This window comes from Styela clava, chromosome 2 (genome assembly GCF_964204865.1).
Source record: "Styela clava chromosome 2, kaStyClav1.hap1.2, whole genome shotgun sequence".
NCBI lineage: Eukaryota > Metazoa > Chordata > Ascidiacea > Stolidobranchia > Styelidae > Styela > Styela clava.
Genome location: NC_135251.1, coordinates 27,265,048 through 27,277,709, shown reverse-complemented (window position 1 = coordinate 27,277,709; position 12,662 = coordinate 27,265,048). Strand labels below are relative to the sequence as shown.

The 12,662-nt window shown below is 33.2% G+C and overlaps 1 protein-coding gene across 2 annotated transcripts in view; it reads left to right on the top strand.

The window, feature by feature from the left end:
- LOC120336474 (glutaryl-CoA dehydrogenase, mitochondrial-like) overlaps positions 1-12,662 on the top strand; it is a 28,413-nt gene that overhangs the window by 14,996 nt on the left and 755 nt on the right. For both annotated transcript variants that reach the window (XM_039404160.2, XM_039404161.2), the window contains exons 4-8: positions 8,472-8,593; positions 9,929-10,058; positions 10,600-10,822; positions 11,448-11,677; positions 12,253-12,413. In XM_039404160.2, the coding sequence (XP_039260094.1) occupies positions 8,472-8,593; positions 9,929-10,058; positions 10,600-10,822; positions 11,448-11,677; positions 12,253-12,413 (866 nt within the window). The remainder of the gene's footprint in view (positions 1-8,471; positions 8,594-9,928; positions 10,059-10,599; positions 10,823-11,447; positions 11,678-12,252; positions 12,414-12,662) is intronic.

Here is a 12,662-nt window from a genome sequence, read left to right as displayed (position 1 = left end):
GACACTTGCTGCAGCCTACTGGAAAAATTGTCCTTTTGTTTGTGAAGGCTCCGCCGTTGTTATTGACAAGGCAGTTGATAAAATATTTTATCACTCAGAAGACATTGCTAAACATATTCCGGTAGTAGACGCGTTTTCAGATTTTCAAGTGCCCTCTACAAAAGAATCCAAATGCGTGCAGACTGACGGAAAATGTTTTTTCGGTGATCAGAGGGAATTCATCACAACCGATTCATCAACATTAAAATGTACGGAAACCAACTATCAAGAGAATTCACATACTCACGTGTATCCGGATTATCGACAAAATTCGGCCAATTTCTTAAAACTAGGTCTTTACCACGAAAAAGACGTAAACTCTTCGATAGAGATCAAAAATATTGACATACATGGAAAATTTACTATTTCACAATCGGAATGGCAAAAATTGATACAAGGGCGTCAAGAGCATAAATTTCGAAAATCTACCGATATGGAAATCGTTATAAAAAAGTATTGGTCTATATACAAAGGCTGTGTTCCATGCATCACGAACCATTATTTGAGAAGTCCTATTTGCAGTCAATGGGAAACATCAAAATTTGTCAAAGAAGGGTCGATAAATATACATTGCGGTCACAAATGTTGTTGTGCCTGTAATGTGCGTGGAAGGATCGAAATATTTTCGACATCGAGTGAACAAATTACGTGTCACGTGACCGTGAGCGGAGAAAGAAAACATCAAATTCATTGTGTTAAAAGTCGTTATGTTCGAAAAAATGAACGAACAAAATTGAAAAATGAGATGATTTTGAAATCAGCTGAAATTCAGAAGCGAGAACTGCACTCAAAAATGGAAGACGAAGAAAGAATTCTGGGTGCATACACATATTCTCCAAGCGCGAGCGCATTGCGAAACATTAAGTCAGAAAATAAAGAATACAGATTCACTGAATCATGGTTGCAGAATATTGGTATTATGCAAACTATATTTAAAAGTAATAACGAGCACTTCATTCGCTGCTTCTCAAACGACCCTCCCGGCGTTATCCTCTACACTGACGAACAATTGGAAATTTACAAGCTTATTACTAAGCGCGATATTTTATATTTTGATGCTACTGGCAGCATTATAAAAGCAAGAGATGGACAAAAAGATTTCTATATCTACTCTCTGCTAGTGAGGAACCCTTATCAAGGACACTTGCCATTGCCAGTGGCGACAACTGTTACAAATGATCACACAGCAGCAAATATTTGTTATTTTTTGCAGCGTTTCATTGTAGATTCTTCTAAGCACGATAGTGGCTCTCACCATCAGCCCATTTTGATTATAATTGACGGATCAGCAGCAATGTGGATTGCCATATTACGGGCTTTTTGCCATGAAACACGGATAGCGTACTACAAAAGATGTTATCGTATTGTTACAGGCGCGGCATCGCCACACGACGACATGCCTATATTGCACAATTGCCTCAGCCATGCAATGCATGCGGCCAAATTGCTGTGTGTTAAATATTATAGAAAAAGTCATAGAGTCGTCGTCATGAATTGGGTCGAAAGGTTTTTTGCATCAGAAAGCATCGAAGAACTTGACGGAATAGCTAATAGTTTTTTTATCGTCACAGCATTAAAACAATTGTCCCCTCTCGTCGAGATACATTTTGAAAAATTGAGGATAAGAAATTATGTCAGTAGATTCTACACTGATGAACACGAATACCGTGAACAAGGAATTTTTGACACAGTTAATGACAGTATAGACCCTCTCTCACCCTTTTACAACAGATATCGTATTATTTTGGACAACTTTCGACACTCGGAGATCTATAAAAGTCACACAGATGAAATTTCATTCCCCTGTCAAAATCCATACTACTCGGATACATTTTGCGACATTTTTCTGAAAGTAATTATGAGCAAATTAGCGGCAACATCTAGCTTGATGTTGGGGGATTTATCACGCCATGTGAAAAAAACGACCGTAGACAGAGAATTTTACGAAAAATTTGCCAAAAAGTATCAAACAATAAAAAATTCTAACGTACAATCGGCTCACCAGAATAATAAAACGCAAGGCATAATTGAAGAACATTTTGGGCAATTGAAACGAAACCATTTACATGGAAAACGCCTGAGTCATCTCGACGAATTCGTTTGGATGTATCGAAAAGAAGTCAAAGTAACACAAAAAATGTACGCGGATTGTGTCCTACATAAAGGATACAAAATAAATACAAATAAAATTCAGACAGAATCTCTGCTTGTCAAAGAAAAGTTTAAAAAAAGAAAAACACGAGGTAAAGGATTTTATACTACAGGTACCGCCTCACATAAAATTCATTTCGATTACGGGAAAAATCACCAGAAACAATGCATCGCGCATATTGAAACCAATTCGACTGCATCTTTAGAAACGCTTGAATTGACTCAGAATGTGCGACATCCGATATTCTTCTCAGAACATCAGTTGAATATTGAACTTCATATACAGTTTTCTAGAGATGTGTGGGGTAGTATTCCAACTGATTCAATGCTGAGTGTTGCTGCTGTGACGGAAAATGATAAAATTGTTCGATGGCTAGATATTTATACTCTGTGTCCTGCGCCATCTAAAGTTTTGGATTTGGCTGGGAAGTGTCTATTGGATAGATCGCATCAAGCAGGATGGCTGAACGAAAGTATAGTAGAGGCATATATGTGTTCAACAATTGAAGCATGTAATAGTATTACAGGCGACGTCATTCGTTTTGGATATGTTGATTGTCTTCTAACACAGCATATTTTAGCAGGTAAACCGATTAGAAATAAAGAACTTATCAGGGCAGCTCTTGAAAATCCGAACCAACCTGGGATTTTGAGAGAGAATCTTTTCTTTCCTCTGCTCTACAACCATCATTTTATTTTGATTTGGATTTCTATTCCTATGCTTACCGCGTTCATTATAGACTCGGCTGAAAGTAAAATAGACACCACGAAAGAGAATATTGCCTCATATCTTCTCCCGTTTTTATTGAATCTCGGAAAGTATGAAGGAAACATTTCCATTCTTCAAAAATGCTTTATTAGGCAAACGGATGTGACAAGCTGTGGCGTATGTGTCTGTATGGCAGTGGACATGATTTGTTCGGACTTCAAAAATGACCTTGGCCTTGTCTCCCCAGACATATTTCGAAGTTGGATGATGTATGCAATTTGTCTTGGATCTAAAAAACTACATCCGAAAGTACATGCCATATTCAATACTGTATTTCGTAGAGATAGAGAGATAATTGACTAAGTAGTGGAAACAAATAAACGTTTTGGTTCAATTTATACTTATCTTTGAAAACTAAAGAAGTTGACGTAATTTTTGTGGATTTTTTTTATTAGGTTACATTTTTTTGCCAATATTCATAGGTATTTCGTTAAATATATGTGCCAATTTGTAGCATACAATTGATTCGCGTGTTTCAATACTTACGGGCTGTATAGTAGGAATTTGGCATGTTCTCACTGGATCTGGAAGCTTAATATTAAACTGTAAGATTTTGAATTCGATCGTTAAAGTCATAATTTCAGACATTCAATGGTGATAATGGAAGTCAAAAAAGCATCAAGCTTCCTAAGCGTTTTCTAACAATTAATTAATGAAGGCTAACATGCGCTAAAAATTTTGTTATCAAAATCGGATTTTTCTAGAGTTCGGAGCTGTAGTCGGGGTCAAAATTGTTTGCAAACCCGAGTCTAGAGTCGGAGTCATTTCTTTTTTCAATTCGGATTCGAATGTAAATGACCGTGAAGTGGAACGCCGCAACTATTTCACTGTTACGAAAGCACATGGGTTATTTCTTCGGATACTGTTCATCTCTACTAATCAATGATTTGTACTTCTTTTTCGTTCATGTTGCATGTATACCGGAACAACGTAACAATTTTTGTGCGCAGCCATTTTGCGAAAATAAAATCACCAGTTCAGCTTATAATGCAATGCTGCAAAATTCTTGTTTTGTCTCACCTGAAATGAAAGTAAATCGAATTGTAAATTATCTGTGACTATTTAAATTTTAAATATAATTTAACCATGAAAAAGCGAAGACATTATCCAGTATATAAACATATTATTTCAACGCAATCAAACATAATGGAGAGATTGTTCCTATACATGTGGGGTTGCAAGTAACCAAGCTGATAAAAAGAACAGTGATTAGAGTTTCTCCCGGACAAACATAAAAGCTCATGGATTTGCGTAGAATTTCTCTTATAGACTACTTTCAGCTAATATATACTATGTAGGTGAGTATCGGTGATGGGTCGATTTATACCATGGCATGCATGTCTCTCAATAACAACACTATTCTGATTTTGAGCCCCAAAGGCAAATCTTGTGTCAATTTAACGATTTTTCGAATTTCTAAGAAATTTACGTTATTGCGCTATATTAAAAGTATTTTGTTAGAAAACTGATCGAGTTTTTTTCCAATTTCTTTATTCCATTGGAAAGATGATGAATTCAAATATCCATACTCAAAATATTTTTTAAGCCCCAAGGGCAGATCTTGTTCAAATTTTGGGTCAATTTAACGATTTTTCGAATTTCTAAGAAATTTACGTTATTGCGCTATATTAAAAGCATTTTGTTAGAAAACTGATCGAATTTTTTTCCAATTTCTTTATTCCATTGGAAAGATGATGAATTCAAATATGCATACTCAAAATATTTTTTAAGCCCCAAAGTCAGATCTTGTTCAAATTTTGGGTCAATTTCACGATTTTTCGAATTTCTAAGAAATTTACGTTATTGCGTTATATTAAAAGTATTTTGCTAGAAAACTGATCGAGTTTTTTTCCAATTTCTTTATTCCATTGGAAAGATGATGAATTCAAATATTCATACTCAAAATATTTTTTAAGCCCCAAAGGCAGATCTTGTTCAAATTTTGGGTCAATTTAACGATTTTTCGAATTTCTAAGAAATTTACGTTATTGCGGTATTTTAAAAGTATTTTGTTAGAAATCTGATTGAGTTTTTTTCAATTTCTTTATGTCATTGGAAAGATGATGAATTCAGATATCCATACTCAAAATATTTTTTAAGCCCCAAAGGCAGATCTTGTTCAAATTTTGGGTCAATTTCACGATTTTTCGAATTTCTAAGAAATTTACGTTATTGCGTTATATTAAAAGTATTTTGCTAGAAAACTGATCGAGTTTTTTTCCAATTTCTTTATTCCATTGGAAAGATGATGAATTCAAATATCCATACTCAAAATATTTTTTAAGCCCCAAAGGCAGATCTTGTTCAAATTTTGGGTCAATTTAACGATTTTTCGAATTTCTAAGAAATTTACGTTATTGCGCTATATTAAAAGTATTTTGTTAGAAAACTGATCGAGTTTTTTTCCAATTTCTTTATTCCATTGGAAAGATGATGAATTCAAATATGCATACTCAAAATATTTTTGAAGCCCCAAAGGCAGATCTTGTTCAAATTTTGGGTCAATTTAACGATTTTTCGAATTTCTAAGAAATTTACGTATTTCGCTATATTGAAAGTATTTTGTTAGAAAACTGATGGAGTTTTTTACCAATTTCTTTATTTCATTGAAAAGATGATGAATTCAGATATCCATACTCAAAATATTTTTTAAGCCCCAAAGGCAGATCTTGTTCAAATTTTGGGTCAATTTAACGATTTTTCGAATTTCTAAGAAATTTACGTATTTCGCTATATTGAAAGTATTTTGTTAGAAAACTGATGGAGTTTTTTACCAATTTCTTTATTTCATTGAAAAGATGATGAATTCAAATATCCATACTCAAAATATTTTTTAAGCCCCAAAGGCAGATCTTGTTCAAATTTTGGGTCAATTTAACGATTTTTCGAATTTCTAAGAAATTTACGTTATTGCGGTATTTTAAAAGTATTTTGTTAGAAATCTGATTGAGTTTTTTTTAATTTCTTTATGTCACTGGAAAGATGATGAATTCAGATATCCATACTCAAAATATTTTTTAAGCCCCAAAGGCAGATCTTGTTCAAATTTTGGGTCAATTTCACGATTTTTCGAATTTCTAAGAAATTTACGTTATTGCGTTATATTAAAAGTATTTTGCTAGAAAACTGATCGAGTTTTTTTCCAATTTCTTTATTCCATTGGAAAGATGATGAATTCAAATATCCATACTCAAAATATTTTTTAAGCCCCAAAGGCAGATCTTGTTCAAATTTTGGGTCAATTTAACGATTTTTCGAATTTCTAAGAAATTTACGTTATTGCGCTATATTAAAAGTATTTTGTTAGAAAACTGATCGAGTTTTTTTCCAATTTCTTTATTCCATTGGAAAGATGATGAATTCAAATATGCATACTCAAAATATTTTTGAAGCCCCAAAGGCAGATCTTGTTCAAATTTTGGGTCAATTTAACGATTTTTCGAATTTCTAAGAAATTTACGTATTTCGCTATATTGAAAGTATTTTGTTAGAAAACTGATGGAGTTTTTTACCAATTTCTTTATTTCATTGAAAAGATGATGAATTCAGATATCCATACTCAAAATATTTTTTAAGCCCCAAAGGCAGATCTTGTTCAAATTTTGGGTCAATTTAACGATTTTTCGAATTTCTAAGAAATTTACGTATTTCGCTATATTGAAAGTATTTTGTTAGAAAACTGATGGAGTTTTTTACCAATTTCTTTATTTCATTGAAAAGATGATGAATTCAAATATCCATACTCAAAATATTTTTTAAGCCCCAAAGGCAGATCTTGTTCAAATTTTGGGTCAATTTAACGATTTTTCGAATTTCTAAGAAATTTACGTTATTGCGCTATATTAAAAGTATTTTGTTAGAAAACTGATCGAGTTTTTTTCCAATTTCTTTATTCTATTGGAAAGATGATGAATTCAAATATCCATACTCAAAATATTTTTTAAGCCCCAAAGGCATTTCTTGTTCAAATTTGGGGTCAATTTAACGATTTTTCGAGTTTCTAAGAAATTTACGTTATTTCGCTATATTGAAAGTATTTTGTTAGAAAACTGATGGAGTATTTTACCAATTTCTTTATTCTATTGGAAAGATGATGAATTCAAATATCCATACTCAAAATATTTTTTGAGCCCCAAAGGCAGATCTTGTTCAAATTTTGGGTCAATTTAACGATTTTTCGAATTTCTAAGAAATTTACGGTATTGCGCTATATTAAAAGTATTTTGTTAGAAAACTGATCGAGTTTTTTTCAATTTCTTTATTTCATTGGAAAGATGATGAATTCAAATATCCATACTCAAAATATTTTTTAAGCCCCAAAGGCAGATCTTGTTCAAATTTTGGGTCAATTTAACGATTTTTCGAATTTCTCAGAAATTTACGTTATTGCGGTATTTTAAAAGTATTTTGTTAGAAATCTGATCGAGTTTTTTTCAATTTCTTTATGTCATTGGAAAGATGATGAATTCAGATATTCATACTCATAATATTTTTTGAGCCCCAAAGGCAGATCTTGTTCAAATTCTGGGTCAATTTAACGATATTTCGGATTTTAAAGAAATTGACGTTATTGCGTTGTATTAAAAGTATTTTGTTAGAGAACTGATCTTTTTTTTTCGAATTTCTTTATTAGATTGGAAAGATGTCTGAGCTATAAATCCATACCCAAAATTTTTTTAGAGTCCTAAAGGCAGATCTTGTTCATATTTTGGGTCAATTTAACGATTTTTCGAATTTTCAGGAAATTTACGTTGTTGCGTTGTATTGAAATTATTCTGTTAGAAAACTGATCAATTTTTTTGTCAAATTCTTTTTTTGATTGGAAAGATGTCTGAGTTGTAAATCCATACCCAAAATATTTTTTGAGACCCAAAGGCAGATCTTGTTCAAATTTAGTGTCAATTTAACAAACTTTTCATTTTTTCCTTAATAATACGTTATTTTATTTTGATAAATGTAGTTTTTTGTACTTCTCCCTTGATCCCAAATGCTTCGTGTGATTGAATGCTACATAATAACGTTCAATTTGCAATTCTACATCTCTGTGGTTAATAATTAAAAATATTTCGCAAAGTGGAAACACGTTTTTATGACATCGTATATTTTGCTGCGGGATTTTGCTAGCATTTTGCTTATATGACAGTGGCTCTATATAGGCTATAATTTTATCAGGATTAATCAAAAATTGTATTGTATATAAAGTTTGGGCCTGGTGTGAAGACATTTGAAAATATATTTTCAATGATGGAAAATAAAATATCATTGCTCAATTAATATGCTCACTTTTTCCAAAACAGAATGTTGGATAAAACTGCAGAGTTTTTTTTTATAATAATACTCTTGAGGCCATGAAGCTTTTTTGTTGCCAATGTTACATTTTCATTTTTTCAAGTTATTTTGTGATTAAATAGGGTCTAAATTTTTGCAATTTTCAATTTTAGTTTCCTGCTTCTCTTTCTAAGTCCCTATAAGAGAGGCCGGTCATTTTTAACATATTTAATTCTATATGCAGGGAATGTGAAAGAGTTGATAGTGGATATAGATCAGCAATGAGTGTACAGTCATCACTTGTTATGCATCCAATTAGTGAATATGGCAGTGAAGAACAGAAACAAAAGTATCTTCCAAAACTTGGTAAGCCCAAACTAGGATAGAATGGTTGATATGTTGATCTAATACAGAAGCAGTTTTTAATTGGTTTTTGGCGCTCCCGTAGTATGTGAACCAAGATGGTGGACACTGGAACATAGTATGTGTACCAGGTTAGGCCATAATTTTATTCCAATTTTTCTTATTTTAGTTTTATTATGAGTTCGAGAACTAGCCAAGTGACTCCTGTAGTATTTGTACCTGAAATTATGGCCTAACCCTAACTGCCTGGTACACATACTACGTTCCGGTGTCCGCCATCTTGGTTTACATAATACAGGAGTACCTGAATTTTTTTCATTTGAGTTTTGTTGTCTTGTTCATTTTCTGCCATCTCATCTGCTTGGTGGTTGAAAAGGTGATATATTGCTGTTTTAAGCAATTTGTCTTTCGTTGTTAAATTTGGTGTTTGGGAAGTATTGGTATGCTCAGCGGTGTCTTGGCTTGGCCAATGAGTAATCTTACTTTTCAGGTTCTGTTTCTTTGTGGAAGTGTTTTATTAATTTCACAAGTCATCAAATAGCAACACAGAATAATACTGGATCCCAATTTTAACTACCATGTAGTACTGATTGAGAGAGTGTGGATAGTCCTTTTCTGGATGTATCATGCTTGGCCATTGAACGCTGGAGTCATTTTCCCCATTCTTTACCAGCTTCTAGCCTTCTACCATATGATACAAGAAGCAAACAGAATAATATGAGAGGTTTTTTAAAACTCACATGCGTAATCGGAGAACTTATGGAACGTCATCGTCACACATGTTCTAATATTCTGAAGTTATGCGCATGTTGACCATTCATGTTAAGGTTGAGGTGCATATGAGTCTACTTGGCAATTTGGCATGGATTTGGTGTTTTATGATTTTTTGTTCTATTCTACCAAAACAGTACAGCACTGGTTATTATTTTTGGTACTCCGTAGTATGTGTACCAGGTTAGGGTAGGCCATCATTTTATTTTGATTTTTCCTAGATTAGTTCTATCGCGAGCTCAGGGACTGTTTGTGTTAGTCAAGTGAATATACCCCCTAGCGGCCCCTACCCATAGGCTTCCGTCCCTTTACACAACTTGATGTAAAGTAGGCGAACAAAATTAGTTACCTTCATATTGGTACACATACTTCTGGAGCCCTATTTTCTGTTTCATTCATTCAATACTTCGTTGTCTGTTCGTCAGGTCTTTTAATTTGATGTTATCGGTCTGTGGTGTTGGACCAGTATTTTCCCATGTTGAATGATAAAGTAATACTCATCATGGTTTATAATAATCAATTCTTTCCATTGTCGAATTTTATTCAATTTTTTTTATTTCTATTCAGTAAAAGGAGAGTTGATAGGGGCTTTTGGGCTAACAGAACCAAATCATGGTAGTGACCCCGGCAGCATGGAAACACGAGCAAAGTTTGACAAAGCGACAGGAACCTATATACTGAATGGAACAAAGTCGTGGTATTTATTTTTTGTTTGTAATGTACTACGGCTTCTGCAAAACAATTCTCATTCTACTATCCATTCATTTTATGGTGTGTAGAGTTGTTTAGGCCACACAGTAAATGTCTTTTAGAACGTCTGTCTGTGTGGAATTCATCTGTGATTTCATTTTTTATTGGAGCAATTAATAAGAAAATTTTTTTTTTAAATTCTGATTTTCCAGATAAAAAAACATTTGTTTTACTCCCATATTAGGCCTGATTTAAACTTTTTTCAATATTTTAGTTGGTGTCAGATCTAGCAGAGCAAGATATATGACTTGATATATGATTTCCACAAATTTTGTTATATCATTTTTTTTATCACAAAGTTGTGCATATGCTAATTTGATAAAAACCAAGTTTGTATACAGTGATTGTTAATTTTAGTGTAGGTAACCCTGACAACAAGCATAAATCTGCAACTTTGAGGTTCCGCGCTGGCTCGCACTCTTTGGCTTAAGCAACTGACACAGACAATTTCCACATAGCATAAATTTCTCTGTCGTTTTCATTCATAGGATAACTAACTCTCCAATTGCTGATGTATTTGTGGTTTGGGCTAAAAATGAAGCTGAAGATGACGCTATTCGTGGATTCATATTAGAAAGATCAATGCCTGGATTGAGTACACCTACAATAGAGGGCAAATTTTCACTGAGGGCATCAGTAACAGGACAAATCGTGATGGAAGATGTTGCTGTCCCAGCTGGAAATATGTTAGAAAATGTGTCTGGTTTAAAGGTAAGATAATTTGGATAGTAGCTCAGAAAAGCATCTAATAGGGCCAAACTATGAATAAATCTTATAGAGACCCTGGTGACGTATTTTAACACAACTTCTGGAAAATTCAAAGCCTCTTCCGTCCATGGCTTGGGAACTGCCATGACAAGCCACATTGACTCCAGCCGCAGTATATTCAACCTGTGGATCCATTTCCTTAGCCTTGTTTTTCTTACCTCTGTGCTGGGCTGGGCCCTCCCTTGGCCCCATAGCTGGGATGTTTTTTGGTATGACCACCAGCATAAAACATCAGCCCAAATTTTAGAATTAATCTTTAAAGTTTTGAATATACAAATTCAACTCTCAACTTATAAGGTGATATTAGAAATTGGGTTGCGAAAAAAATAGTCGAAAAGATAGATTTTATTTGTATATGGTATTAGAAAATTAATAAATTGAAAAAGTTAGATAGTTACAAGCTGGCGCCACTATTATAGTAAGCTTGACGCTATATTCAACAAAATCTCACCGCTCCTGCTGTCCAGCCTTGCTTTTATTTCTGCTTCAAATAGTTCCAACTTTTTGTCAAGTCTTTTTTACTTGAATCAAAACCATAACTGTATACTTAAAATGTTTTTATACACAGGGTCCTTTCGGTTGTTTGAATAGTGCAAGGTATGGCATTTCTTGGGGGGCATTAGGTGCTGCAGAATTTTGTTTGGCTACCGCTCGTCAATATTCATTGGATCGAATTCAGTTTCAAAAACCACTTGCCAGGAATCAACTTATTCAAAAGAAACTTGCTGATGCATTGACAGAAATTTCAATTGGATTACAGGCTTGTGTTCAAGTTGGAAGACTCAAAGATAGTGGAAAGTAAGCCTGCATTTGGATTATTTTCAGATTTCAGATGGTTCAGATTTCACATAAAATTTGAAGTTTTACTTTTTGGTCTGAGCTGAAGTCATATTCTGCTTGTGGTTTTGAATTTCTGACCTCTCCAGAGTCATTATTAGGGAACTATAAATTTTAAAACTAACAAAGGCTTGCAAACATTCAAACTTTTTTATGATCGAAATTTTGGTATTGCAGAGTCGAAGTATATTCAGGAGATTGTCAAAATTAAATGTTAATATATATTCTTTGTTAGTGCTCATTTTTGAAGGTACAGGGGTGACCAATCTGATATTATTCCTAAATCAAAAATTTATAATATAGAATATAATCAATTTCAAATCGATTCGATTAATGTTGGACATTCTTGCCTTTGTATGTCTAGATTTGTAAATATTAGATTGATTTATGGTTGAATCATAAATAAAAATACTTTTCACTGCTGCATATTCCAGAATTACACTCATGAGTGTAATTCTGGAATATGCAGCAATGAAAAGTATTTTTATTTTCAGGCTATTTTATTTCTGCTACATATGTTCTATGATTTTACACAGATCTACTCCTGAAATGATTTCAATGATCAAACGTAATTCATGCGGTAAATCATTGGAGATTGCAAGAAACATGAGGGATATTTTGGGAGGAAACGGAATATCAGATGAATACCATATTATACGTCATGTTATGAATTTGGAAAGTGTAAATACATATGAAGGTAAATTAATACTAATTTTATTAGTAAATCATTGGAAATTGCAAGAAATATGAGGGATATTTTGGGAGGAAAAGGAGTATCCGATGAATAACATATTATACGTCATGTTCTGAATTTAGAAAGTGTAAATACATATGAAGGTAAATTAATACTAATTTTATTTATCCTCTTCCTTGATATTGTATCATAACCCAGGTCATTCGAAACATATTATAAGGGGAACGCAACTTTTCCGCAAAGCATCCTAGA